Genomic DNA, 15,069 nt, shown 5'->3' on the forward strand with positions numbered 1-15,069 from the left:
TTGTTGGTTTGAATGTGGTGTTGATCAGAAGTGTTTCGCTGTAGGGTACAGTACATCTGTCAAGCAACCACACACTATATCAACCCAGGCGAGCAGCTCTCCGTCACATCACTAAATAATAATGTGAAACCCTCACGGAGGGTCACAATATTTGGGCTTTGATGAGGCGCGCTGTGCTGCATTAACGGATTGTGATTCACAGAGACACTCTTGCTGTGCTGCCAAACCTGCAGTCACAGTGAGAGGGAGAGACGGGGCTGTCAGTGACGCCTGTGTGCGGCTGAGAGTGTGTGTGTGTGTGTGTGTGTGTGTGGTGTGTGTGTGTGTGTGTGTGTGTGTGTGTGTGTGTGTGTTGTATGTGGGCTGTCTCTGACACAAAGGACACATAAAACAAACAGGAAGAAAAAGATGTGTGTGCCTTGTCTCAATGTCTAGGTTCGATCGCTCACCTTGCTAAATCTGTCCATGACTGTGCATTACTGGGAAGTGTGTGTTGTGGTGTGTGTGTGTGTACATTTGTGGGACAGTCATTGTGTGTGGTGTGCGTTTCCTCTCTCACCTAGCTCGTCCCAGAGCTGTCTGTACTTGTCGGTCATGGTGGTGCCCTGCTGTCTCCACAGCGCCAGCCGAGGGTCAGCCATGAACTGCTCTGTGATCAGTGTTAACATCCTTGCTCCGTTGGAGTCACGCATCTTCAGCATCTCCCTCACCTGCAGGGGGAGAGAGGAGGAGACAGGGAGGACGCGTTACATACACACCCCAACACACATGATACAAAACAGAGAGCAAAGATCACACACAGTGACACACACAGTAATAGAGAGACACACCAAACAGCTCTCACAACTCAAACGTTATCAATGATACAAATTAAGTGGTTATTTTATGCTTTTTTACAGACTCATTAGTTAAGTTGTGTATCATTGTAGTATTGTTTTTAAATATCTATGGTAATTTATTTGTGCATTAATTACATTTTTCACAAAGTTTTTTTTAGATTAGTGAATACTTTGTATTTTAATGTATTTTCTGTTTTAACTGCTGAATACAATTTTGTTAGTTACTGTATCTTTTCATTATTGTTTTTAAATATATATGCTAATTTATTTGTGGATTAATTACATTTTTCACAAAGTTGTTTTAAATTACTGCACATTATGTCTTTTATTTATTTGTGTGTTAACTGCTGGATACAATTTTCATTGAAGGATAAATAAAGTTGATTTGAATAGAAAAAGGTCTTAAAAAGAATCCTGCTTATTTGCACACAGTTCCACCTCAGATTAAATTGTTCTTACAATTTCTAAACAACGTGCCTTAAAAAGGACACTATTCTTTTACCAGCTATGATGTCTGTAGACAAATCAGACTCAATGTCCCAGACTGGGCAGTGGTCTGTTATTAAGAGAGGAGCGTCTGACATTTAACTTCCATGGTCAAATCAAGTTTGCCTTGAAGTGGCACAAACCCTCAGAATTAGGAGCATGTAACTCGAGCTAAAAAGGATTTTCTCAAACCAGGAGAATAAATTCCTCTTGTACTGTCAAGCACAAGCACTTTCTGACTTGAAAGATCGAATTCCATTCAAACTACTTTTATGCAGTCTAAATAGTTGTGTCGTTTTACTTTAGAAATATTCTTCAAAACTAGAGGTCACAAAGTAAATCCATTCACTTGCAATGAACACAAACATACAGACACAATTGTACAAAAAGCTAAATAGTTTCATTCCTTTCAAATCAAGAAATGTGTCAACGCTTGCTATAGAACTATTGTAAAAAGGAATGGTTAAAGATCCAATAAAATACAAAACAGATTCCATAGACTGTTTTTAATTTTAACCAGTTTCTTCTTGCAAGTGGTTCACTATCAGCAGCTGAGGTTTCTCCTCCTTACTCCATCAAATATTTGTATCTTAATTGCAACAGGGACTAATTTATTGTAAACATAAGTTATCAGCATCTTTTAGCAACAAAAAACATACCCACTCTTGGGTGTTTTAGGAATATAAAATGTTGGAATATAAAATGTTGTAGGCTACTTATGGACGTCGTGCACACAAAAGCACATCAATTCTGTGTATTTGTCTATATGGTAAGAGCAGTGAAACATTTATTTACAAACACACAGGAGCACATACAGTATATACATAACGCATATTCAGTGGGTGTGTGTTTATCATTTGAGGGCAGCTCAGTGTACGTACAAATGGGTACGTGACTCTCGCCGTGGGTGTGTGAAAGACAAGCGTATATGTGGCTGTCAGTGTGCTGTAAAGAATAAAACAAGCATCAAAGAGCATAAAGCCCAGAGACATTCTAAAAGCAGGCCAGAGTGGATGATAAGGGCCTTGGCTTGCAGGTTTCTACACAGTGCACAACATTAATGCTGGCCTAGCGCTGCCACTGTAACAGAGAGAAGCTCACATCTCATGTAATCGCTCTATCGCAGGTACAGGCTAGTACGTAGTGCAGGCTTTCTCTCTCTTTATGTTACACTTCCTTTCTGCAATTAGCTGCAGCTAAGAGGCAGCCTGCCTTTGAATGTATGTGCCAATATATGCAAGTTGTTTTGTCTGGGATTACTTTGAACAGAGAAGGGCTCTTTTCATAAGGGAATAGAAGAGAAGTAGAAAATATGTATTAACAGGATGCAGAGGGGAGAAGCAGAGGCTGCATGTGTGTGCTTTTGTAGAGAGAAGAGAACGGCTAAAGGAGGGACACAGACACAGCAGGATACACTGCATTTCTGTAGCGTTCAAGGTCGGTATGTGCTGTATGTGTGCGTTGTAATGTTCTGTATGTAGATGAACAATGCTGCTGGCTCCTGACCTTGCCTGAAGAGAAGATTGAGTTGCTTGCCCGAGCCGTGGTATCCTCCCTGCGACAGGAAGAGCTGACTTGCTCCTGAACCTGCTCCTCGTCCAGATGCCAGCAGTTCTCATCGTCCACACTGGCTCCTGCTGTGGGGTCCGGGGCCCCTACACACAATACAAATAAAATGTTGAATGTGCAGTTTGCTACCTGGTACATCATGGTTCATATAGGCGTATGCGCGCATACATAGTATACCTTACAGATGCATTAACATTTCACTTAAAGGTGGGGTAGGTCATTTTGGAGAAACCAGCTCGATTGCGGTAGAATTTGAAAATACACTACCGGAAAAAATCTACCACTTCCTTACAGAGCCTCTCCTCCAACACACAGGAATGGCACAGGACCAATGAGGGCACGTCACGAGATAAGTTTGTGCACAGATGGAAGGCTGACCGGCAGGTAGGCCATCCAGTTATTTTAGCCGACTAAAATGATTGGACGTGCTTTTTACAGTACCACAGCTTCCACTGATGACATTTTTTATGGATTTTTTGTCAAAGCACTTAAGATATTCATTGCTATCGGGATGTTAAGAGCATTCCATGGAATATAACAAAAAGTGTATCTCGAGCCGGTTTCTCAAACTTACCTACCCCACCTTTAACCTTGTCCTACTGAATGTACATTTTATTGTTATGTACCCTGACTTAAAATCATTTTAACATGAAAATGAAAATCTAAACCATTACCCATATTTAGGAGAAGATAAAATTGTCTCAAGTTCAAACACTAGTAATTTGCAAATGTTTATTTTGTGGTCATTAGAATTACAAGATAACACACTCACACTGAAGGCAGTAATGTATAATTCATTTCACAGAAAATGAATTAGCAACTATTTTGATCATGGATTCAGTGTTTATGTCAAGGATCTTTTTTCTTAATATCTTTAGGCTTTTGACGGCATGTTGTACAAAGCATGAAGCAGCACCTTGGAGTTTAGGAAACCATGGGATTATTTGAGAAAATAATCATCAGTTTGTAATAAAATAAAAGGGTGATTTCAGTCTAGTCTGAAAGGGGTAATATAACAGGCAGCAGCAGTAACTATTATTAATATGAATCGGCATACCCTCACTTGTTCCATCTTCTATTAATATTATTGACAGTTATTTTGCACAGAATTAATAGTAATTTGTAAAAAGGACCCTAAACAAATAATCCATTACTGTAATACATACATTGATTTTAACATGCCAAATAATGTGGAGAGCTAATAAGCTTGGAATGCAATAAGCAAATAAATGTCCTTCTAGGAAAAAAAAAAAAAAGGACTGTAAGTGCAGTATCGATAACAAGAGATATGCACTCTTCTTTACTTCACAGAAAACTCTGGGCCTCTGTCTCTGTATGATTCTCTCGCTCTCAGAGGTAAATAACGGGTCTATAGTGTTGATTAGAAGCACACAGTCTCTCTTTTACTGGCTGGATCTCACTAATGAGTCATATTGATCCTGCCACGCTTTACCTTCATCATGCAGTCAATACAAGCATGCATGTAGGAGGCAAGAACACACAAATGCACACAAATAAACACACCTGCATGGTCATAAACATGCCCCACACCTACTCTCTGACACACACACACACTTTTCCTCACCGTGGACCTGGTTGATCTCCGAGTTCTGCGACAGGATTTCGTCTGCCAGTTTCTGCGCAGTAGGCAACACTTCGGTGTGGTGGACTGAGATCAGGTACTGGACGAACTTCTGCAGCTGGTCTCTGCTCATCTGGAACAGTGTTTCTGAGATGGGCAGGTGCAGTTTGACCTGCTCAGGCTTCCGTACTCTGTAAAGCGACAGCGCCACTACATGGGCGCAGTAAAATATGTCTTTGTTGCCGCAGGTGCATGTTACTGCTGTGATCTTGCAGCGGTCGAAGCTGACGCTCACGCTGCAAAACTAGTTTCGGGGGCGGAGGGTGTGGCGGGGTCCGTCACTGTGCCGCTGAGATGGAAACCTGAACAAGGGAGAAAGAGACGAACAAAATGTCAATCTTGTTTTAACGAGATTAACAATATGTACAGGTATTCCTTCAGTTACAGCTGTCTCATCCTTACATGTTTACTCCATAGCAGAAATTCATATTCATTCAAATTAAACCAAAGCTACAACATTTGATGATCTGCTAAGAGTTGATATCATTTCTGAATCGAAAATGTCCAAATGTAACTGGTTTCAGATTTTCAGATATCTCACAAATGCTCTTTGTCTTGAGAGTTCAATGAATATCTGGATACTGTGAACTTGTGATGGGCTTACAGTATGGGACATTTTATAGAACATATATGAATTGATTTATAAGATAAATTAATCACCCTCACCGCAATCACTGATGCAAATGTGCACTAGTTGAATCCCTGCGCCACTCAATTTGTTTGCTTTCACTCAGGAAGAGATAAACCAATACAACACATTTGAGCTATTAAGTTTCAAGCAGAGCAACTTTGATTATAAGTACAATGAGAGGTACATCGTCATCAAGTAATTCAGAGATAAGAGCTGGCATCTATTGTCTCCATACAGAGCCAACAACTGGAGGTTTGTCCTGAACAACTATTAAATGAAAATTGGATAACTTGATCATCTCATTGACTGTGCCCTTTAGTAAATGACATTACTGTATAAATGTCTTTAGGAATGAACACGCTCAGGATGAAACAGACTCAGTTGGACAGTCACCTGCCAAAAGGGCTCATTTTTTCTTATCTTCAGAGCACGATCAGGACCAGCTGCAGACTTCTGTCATGAATGTGAAAGTCAATGAAAGCGACAGAAACCTAGATGCAGGGTCTCGGATCGGGGATGCACTGGCAGGGGAACTGAGAGAGATATGAGGAAGTGAGCCGTGAGCACGGCTGTTACAGTATGAATTATACAGCCTCTTGTTTGAGTATAATGTTTGATCTCATCTTGACTGCGCTATCCGGAGGCGCGGCTAGTCATTATGCGAGGATGAATATGAATGAGCAGGGCGGGGTCCCCGGCAGTGGCCTAAAACACACACTGATGAGCATATGAAAGAGACACACATGTACGCACACACCGCAAAGCTGTGTGAGATCATGCATTTATTAATAATGGGAGTGGTTAGGACAGGCAGAGAGGAGCTTATGAATGCATGTATGTGCACAGGAGAGATCTCTGAAATGCATGTGGACCAGGCAAAGACATACATCTCTTAAATACTTTTATCAAAGGACTGAGCACACGCATTGCTGTGATATCAAGCATGTATTAACGCAAATATCAAAGTTTATTCTAGGCCTCTATATTAAGTAAGGGAGGGATTTGAATATTTTATAAGATATAGATGGAAATGGGTGAGGGGAACAGAAGCAAGATGAACAGAGGTCAGGTTAAACCACTGATGGCTAAGGGTTGCACTAAGAATGCAGGTGCATAAGAAGAAATAGAGAGCAGAAAGTAAATAGGGTGACAACCGTTAGCTATAGTGTGCTGACGCCCTTAGGCTGGACGCAAAAATAAAGCAAGCTGGTTATATTTCTCTGCCTAAAGCACAAAGACTCAGTCAGGAAACCCTTTTAACCACCATATACACGAGTGAGACCTAGGCCTCATACACAAATAGAATATTCAAAAAGCTCCATTAGCACTGATTTCGCAATCCTGCATATTTGCAAAAGCATCACAACAGAAATAGCCATGTTTGGTTATTGTTATTATAAGTGTTAGCTGCAAATATCCAACGGTGCAGAACGGCAGAACATTGCCATGGAGATATGCTTTTCCATTGTGAAAGCCAGCTGGCAGAGGAAGTACATGTTAGTTAACAATATCCACAGAAGAGGGGTATGGCAGCAATCTGCATCTGCAGTGATCATAGCCTATATACAGCTGAGAGAGGGAGAGAGAGCGAGAGATACTGAGTCTCATGGTGATACATGGTGCAGCTGGTTGAAGAAAGGAGAGCTAACTTTTTTCTGTAATGACATAAAAATTAGCAAATGCTTTTAATATTTGCTACTACATTTAGTGTGTGTGTGTGTGTGTGTGTGTGTGTGTGTGTGTGTGTGTGTGTGTGTGTGTGTGTGTGTGTGACAACAGCTTATGTTTCAAGAGTGGCCCCTGGTCCAGAGAAAAAGAGAACATCAAAAACATGTGGGGTTGAGAGAGCTCAAAGAAAAACAACCTCTGTGACACACACACACACACACACACACACACACACACACACACACACACACACACACACACACACACACACACACACACACACACACACACACACACACACACCACACACACACACACACACACACACACACACACACACACACACACACACACACACACACACACACACCCACACACACACACACACACACACACACCACACACACCACACACACACACACACACACACACACACACACACCACTTTTAAATGTTTATTTTCTTTTGTCCACTTGGAAAGTAAAAGGAATACTTTACGAAAAAATAAATGCATGTAGTATGAAAAGTGTTTGTGATTAAAGACTTATCCTTGTTGGAAAAGTCAGCTGTGTTGCTTTAACAGACACTCTCACTCTCTCCACTTCCAAGCCCTTTTCATGTGTCCCTCCCTCCATCCACATTCCCACAGCTCTTTCTCTCTCACTCTCTGACAGATGGGTAGGTAATGAGTTTCGCCTTCCCTGTCCATTCGTCTGGGCACCAAAAACTGCCCCCCCCCCCATGCCAAAAATGCCCTTTTAATTTAGCCAAGCACTGGGTACAGGGCTATTACTGTTTAGGTACAATTACATACACGCACACACAAACCTCCCATGACTCCTGGATGGGATGGTATGAAACCTTCAATGTCTCATGTGCTAGCTATTAAAGAGCCTGGTTCCCCCCTCACCCAGTCCACCCAGCTCCCCTCCCCGAGTGCTGCTCAGGGCTCTTTTCTGTGAATGTTCATGAGGCCAGGGTTGGCTTTCAAAGTAACCATGGCCGCCATTTTTAGAACAAGGCCTCTGTGAGGTTGCCCTAGAAACCCCTTGTGACCGCCCTGGTGAAATCACACTTGGCCCTAGGAGCTATGTAAGGCAGCGAGAACAGTGTGTGAAAGAGTGAGTGAGAATTAGCGTATGTATATATATATGTTCAAATCCCACAAAGAACTGCAGACCACCCACACTTTTTTGGAGGGATCCACATCAAAGCATTCCCCCAAATAGAGCTCTCTGGTTTTGAACTTGTATAAGTGCCGATAAGCTAGCATGCACTCTCTTGACCAGCTAGGGCCACTTCTATCTATTCAACAACAAGGGGTCCCAGAAAGATTCCTGCTCTTATTTCAGGGAGGAAAGGCCCAAACTAAGACCTGCAACTCCTTCACCATACATCTGCTGTGATGGAAGAATGCCGCCTTTATACGCCGCATATAAAACAGGATTTAGCTTCCCACATGAAGGCAGGCGGCGAGTATCGGGGCCGGGCCAGAAGAGTTTGCTTGCCTAAGCACAAAAGTGCTCAGTGTTCTAAAAATCACTGGAGTAAATTAGATTGAGCAACATACATATATTTCCGCAATCAAATTAAAATTCCAAGTCAATGGAGGAAATTCTGGCCCAGCAATGGGGAGGTCATTACGTTTATTGGCTGAATTGGTCCGTGAGTGACTGTCACCTAAATCTAATATGGCACCATGCAGTCCGGTGTGTGTGTGTGTGTGTGTGTGTGTGTGTGTGTGTGTGGTGTGTGTGTGTGTGTGTGTGTGTGTGTGTGTGTGTGTGTGTGTGTGTGTGTGTGTGTGTGTGTGTGTGTGTGTGTGTGTGTGAGATTCTGAATACATAAGTGATTTCAGTGGGGGGAAATAGGATGATACAAATAGGCTGGTGTGAAAGTGAGTCAACAAAAAGCTAAGAGATAGAAACAGAGAATCAAATAGATATTTAAGGCCCATCTGCGTGTGCCCATTAACTTTAACCTTGCACATTAATTAAATTATCTTATGAGCTTCAGACAGGAAGGAGAGCAACACCTACATCCGACTCTGCCCGACTCGAGCTTCTATGATCTACAGGAGACCACTTGCAGCAGTTGGAGCTTGAACGTGGGATCCGTTTGACCAAAGATAGCCTTCTAAAACTTCACTGAGAAAAAGCCACTGGACTGGAATCCAATCTGTTTGGTTGGACTGAACTGAGAGGCCCTACTGAAATGAGATCTGAACCCCAACTGTCGACAAGCAAGGCAGTTCGAGGAAAGGTCCCCCACCTCTAACACCACCTCCATCCCACCCACAGCTAAAGGACGATGTTCTACCAATGGGGCTCCTTGAACAGGCCCAATTAATAATCCTATAAAAGACAAATACAAGGCCTTTCAGCCTCTTACAGTGTAGGTATGCGTGAGTAACAATGAGTACATGCTTGTGTGGTCCTATAAGGAAGCACCCATACAGAGACTATAAACAAAGATCAATGCTATCCTGCAGGAGACCTTGCTCCATGCGTGCGTGTGCATTTCTGTGTCTCCTAGGTGTGGGACGGGCTGGAATAACACAGCTGAGCTCCAGAGGCGGCCATATTTATGCATTAAGCCCTCTGAACGACGAAAAAAAGGTTTTCTAAACCACCCCCACATTCACACACATGCACCAAATGAAACTCGTACTACCTCTGAATACTTATCCTGACAGACACAAATGAGCATGAATTAATGTCCATTGGAATTCTATGAATCTCAATGCTTTTACTTCCGCTTGAGATTCTGACAGCAAAATATGCATGTTAATCATAGGGATGGGAGGTACAGAATACGTGTGTGTGTGTGTGTGTGTGTGTGTGTGTGTGTGTGTGTGTGTGTGTGTGTGTGTGTGTGTGTGTGTGTGTGTGTGTGTGTGTGTGTGTGTGTGTGTGTGTGTGTGTGTGTGTGTGTGTGTGTGTGTGTGTGTGTGTGTGTGTGTGTATTGACGGCTGTATGGGTGATTGGAGTTGTCATCAGCTGGCGGTGGAAATGACAGTTGACTACTGGGCTGCTGTCACTTAGTTGCTATGCGGTATATCAGAAATGACTTGCAATTTTCAAACTATCACTTTCAAAATGGATTCAAATGTTGCTGGATTGGGCCTGTCAAGCAGAGCCGATGCTACTGCTCTGCTAACTGATCCCAAAGGTTGGCTTTCAGAAGGCTATCCAGCACAGAAAGACAGTGGAGCCTCTGTTTAAGGATGTGATAGACACAAGACAAAAAGGCTAAAGTGATGAGAAAACGAGATATGTAAGTAACACATTAAAAACCTGTGTGCAAGAATTCTGAAAATAAACTGATTGACATTTAGGGAAAAACACTATCTTGCAGCAAGTGAAATGAGAAAATAGAAGGTGGAGCCAGCAACGAGCTAGTTTAGATTAACACAGACTGGGAGCAATGGGAAACAGCTCGCCTGACTTCATCCAAAAACAACAATATTCTCTTACCAGCACCTCTATTACACATACATGAATGCGTAATCGAACAATATATGTATGCAACTATTTGTTACCCTAGTAACAGAGCCAGGCTAGCTGTTTCCAACTTTTAACATACTAATGCTAGGCTATGCTAACTGGTTGCTAGCAAGTTCTTATCTTCCTCTCGGTAAAAAAGCAAAAAGCATATTTTTTAAAATGTCCACTATTCCTTCAAACGCAGATAACATATGTTAACATAACTATACACCACAATGTCGAAGCCATTAACACAGATAACAACATTTTCGAATACAGCTACTTTACACTAAAAAGGAAATACAATCATAGATTTTTGGTGGATATAATTTACTTTGTAGTTAACTAATACATTTTCATTATAGTCTAAAATTAGTATTAGGAGTTATATCAGAACAGCATCTGTGTGGTATTGGGTGAACCGTCTGTAAAGCTGCTATTCAACAAATCCCTGTCACTGGAGAAGCCATAGCCTGCTAATTCTGTCTCCTGGCTGTACATTAACTTTACCCCAATCCATGTTCAAGGTTCATTAGTGTGAATGAAATTACAGCTGGCTGGAAACGAATGTGTGTAATTAGCAGAGGTCTTTCCCAGGCAAGCTATAGACGCAGGTAATGGGATCCATTGAAAAGCCATTGTCTGCTACTTGAGGGCTTCGCTATCTTTCTAACGACAAACCTATGCAGTTCAGACATAACAATGCTAGCGTCCTTCGTCTTATGAAGGAGGGCATGGGTTGAGATGGGCCAGGCTGTGTCTGTTAAAAACACTGCACACAGAACGTGGTTAAAAGAATAAAGAAAGAATATGGCCATGCACAGTTTAATGATTTTGTAATGTGTGTTTGTGAGGCGGAAGCTGTGTTTGTTAGATCTTGCACATCATTTGCAAGCAGAAAGTGTGCCAAAAGGACATTTGCTGTGGCTGTCAGAATTGATTACAGATGTGTTTCTCTTGTTTAATTTGAACTCTGCCCCATAAATCCTTTTGAGATTAATCTTTTTGATAAAACAGCTTTCAAAAATTAATCTTGACATCAAAGCTGAAAAAAAGGGTATGAAAATGGCTGAACAAAATGTAGCAACAATATTCTGTAAAGCTAGTAACGCACACAGATAGCTCTGCTATTGAGGCTAACATGGCTGAAAGTGAACATAATTCATTTGTATATGAAAATAGCTAGCAGGGCACCATCAGCACTGGACTGAAAATTACCGCATGACTGTGTGAGCACATGGGCGAGTACGTGTGTGTTTTTAGGTCCACTTATCCACGCCAGGAAATAACCTTACACTCTTTACCCTTCCCATTTCGTTTGGAAAGTCAACCCACACACTCCACCACATACACACCCACACACATGCACACTACCCCACCCTTTGACACACTCATGATGCCTTCATGCATGCACACATACTGGCTTCAGTGACTCCCTGCAGTCAACCTCCTGCTCACAAACAGCCCCTCCTCTTTCCCTTTTCTCTCTCCAATAACTGACTCCTCCCCACACACACACACACACACATACACACACACTAGCCCTAAGCTGACCCGTTGTGTGTACTGACGTCACACACTAGACAAGGGGAGGCATCATTCCAGACACACACACACACACACACACACACACACACACACACACACACACACACACACACACACACACACACACACACACACACACACACACACACACACACACACACACACACACACACACACACACACACACACACACACACACACACACACACACACACACACACACACACACACACACACACACACACACACACACCCACACACACACACACACACACACACACACACACACACACACACACACACACAGGCCCCAGCCGAGGGGGGAAGCTACATTCCAGCACAGGCACACAGACACACAAACACACATCACCACGCCTGGCGGTGGGAAGCATGGGGAGCGCTCAGCTGTAGCGAGGAGGAGGGCCAGGGGAGGCAAAGGGGGAGTTTCAGTGAAGGGAGGAGGGAGCGAGGGCTCTGAGCCAGTGTTCCTCTGAGCTCAGCACTTCCCCTTTCAGCTCCAGCCAGCCGCCAGTTTGCGTAACGCAGCCCATGCAGGCCTGCTGGCTCGTGCTTAACCCCTTCCTTCCTGGAGTCACTGAGGTCACACTCGCTGTTCTCTGTTCAGCGGTGCATGCCACATCCTGGCATAAACCCGCCCCTGCTCAACATCCCCCTTCTCAGGCGTACCCATAATAGCACCAAGCACACTGGCCCAATACCCATACATCCACATTATTACCTGACAGAGATGGGAGGAGATACACACACATGTGCAAACGCAAAGAAAAAACATTCACCAGGAAAATAGGTTAACCTTTTATGTGCTACTTTCTTTATTCAGTAGCTGAGAAAATCTACCATTCTGTGTCTTCTTTCTGATTCAATGAAGGTCTGAATAATCTAAATACATAGGTAACCTGTTTGGGAGTGACCTTATTTACAGCGACATCTCTCTTTGAAGACAAAGACAGCACAAAAGCACCGCAACCACTTAAATACACACTCATTTGAAAGCAATTACCAATCAATTATCATTCCCACAGATTAATACACAGCTCACATAATGATAACCTTAACACATCATTGTTTGGATTATGACAATACAAAGAGTAAAACATTTGTAATTTAGATTAGGTAGAGCATATGTACAGCATATATATTCAGATGTATAGGCATTGACCTTCCAGGAGCTTATGTAGGCCAAAGTGTCTGCTATACCCACAGAGATGTGAGGCCTCGTACATCAGACGTGGCACCTTCCCCCCTAAAAACCCCACTGAAAAGTGTCATAGCTCACACTAACCACAGCAGACACAGTCCACGGCAGAGGGATGGGCAAGGCAGAGGGGGGAGTGAATGAGGGAGGAGGGGAGTTTCTCTCAAATTTAATATCACTTGACACGCGTCATCCAGCATCTCTCAAAAAGCCGCTGAGCCTGTGTCAAAGCTGCGGCCCTGCCGAAAGATATTGCACGCACGTAAACAGGGCGCACCTTGTGTGCACACACACACACACACACACACACACACACACACACACACACACACACACACACACACACACACACACACACACACACACACACACACACACACACACACACACACACACACACACACACACACACACACACACACACACACACACACACACACACACACACACACACACACACACACACACACACACACACACACACACACACACACACACACACACACACACACACACACACACACACACACACACACACACACACACACACACACACACACACACACACCCCCCCAATGACAAATATCTTAGCCAACTGGCTCTGTGATGGACGGCCTGCTGCAGTGAACGGGAATTACTGGGATGAAGACAAGTGAGGGAAAGAGGAGAGAGGGGGTGCAGGAGAAAGGTTGAATAAGTCTCTGCTGAATTGTGGTGGTCGATTCTCTTGCCTGCAGGCTATTCCTGTAAATATTGACGTTGATGTTAGGACCACTCTCTTAAGGATAAGCTATAAAACAAGGGGGTTCAAAACTGTAAGCATCTGAAATCACACGCTATGCTTGGCCTTCTCCAAGCGTGTTGAGGGGAAACGGTGAGAGACTTTCAGGGTGATGCACAGAGCTGCAACCACATGAGGGAACTGAGCTCTCTCCGTAGGTCTACAGCTTGCTCCTCTCGCTCTCTCTCTAGATCTAGGCCCTCGAGGTAATTTATAAACACACGCAAAAAAGAAAAAAAATAGAGAAATCTAGACCGCAAAAAAATTAAACAAGCGAGTGCCTGTTTTTCCTAGCCAAGGTCAGGGTCCTTGAACACAACACGAGCCTAACGTGTCATCACGTGGTATATGTCTCGTCTGACAGGGGTGCAGTTCTGACGGAGAGCACCCAGAACGCCGCTCCAGCACTTCAGAAATTGCAGTACCCATAAGGAGCCGTACACATGCCGCAGTTTTTGCGTGGCTGTGTCTTTAGTTGAAAGCCCAGTGGCGATCTGTTCATCTGTCATACTGATCAGACAGTCAATAACTTTGTTGTTATTAGCATCTGGTTAGCTAGCTATGCTAACGAATATAAGAAGCTTTTTCTACAACCAGTGAGGTAAAGGCACATCTTTATATGATCATTATAGTTATAAAAAAACAAGAGAATAAAGTAAACCGGTATAAAATACTATATGACAGTAAATAACAGTTGTTATTAATAAACAAGAATACAGTTTGAAAGGGGAGTGATTTAAAATATCCATAAAGAAAAATAAATCTGCTTACAGTTCTGTTTCATATGGGTGTTGAGAGAGGTATCTATAGATCTCCTAATGTTGCTCTCAAAGGTTAGGTCCCCCCCCCACTTAAATCATGTCCACGTGGATAGGAAACTAAATACTTTTGCAGACATCTTGTGTCCATATCTTTCTGTTTTGGTGGTCATGCCACAACCGTGCACGTGCATGCATGCGTGCGCGAGTCATGGTAAGATATCTGGATTAAGAGGTTGCTTTTTCTTTGCACAGCATGAAAGAAAGGCAACATGAATCTGTGATTTTAGTATTTTTAAGCAGAGGTCAATAACTTGTATACGGCCCTCGGAGGATATTGTAAAAATTGAAATGGCCCTTGAGAGGAAAATGGTTCCCCACCCCTGCTCTAGATGGTTTAGGTTTCTACTCTCAAGCTAAAAGCAGGCAGCTGACATCAAAACCT

The 15,069-nt window shown here is 43.0% G+C and overlaps 1 protein-coding gene across 1 annotated transcript in view; it reads right to left on the minus strand.

The window, feature by feature from the left end:
- LOC117452830 (zinc finger SWIM domain-containing protein 6-like) overlaps nucleotides 1–15,069 on the minus strand; it is a 47,042-nt gene that overhangs the window by 16,016 nt on the left and 15,957 nt on the right. The window contains 5 exon segments of the mRNA XM_034091615.1: nucleotides 560–710; nucleotides 2,821–2,897; nucleotides 2,900–2,980; nucleotides 4,480–4,780; nucleotides 4,783–4,838. Coding sequence (XP_033947506.1) covers nucleotides 560–710; nucleotides 2,821–2,897; nucleotides 2,900–2,980; nucleotides 4,480–4,780; nucleotides 4,783–4,838 — 666 coding nt within the window.

This window comes from Pseudochaenichthys georgianus, chromosome 9 (genome assembly GCF_902827115.2).
Source record: "Pseudochaenichthys georgianus chromosome 9, fPseGeo1.2, whole genome shotgun sequence".
Classification (NCBI taxonomy): Eukaryota; Metazoa; Chordata; class Actinopteri; order Perciformes; family Channichthyidae; genus Pseudochaenichthys; species Pseudochaenichthys georgianus.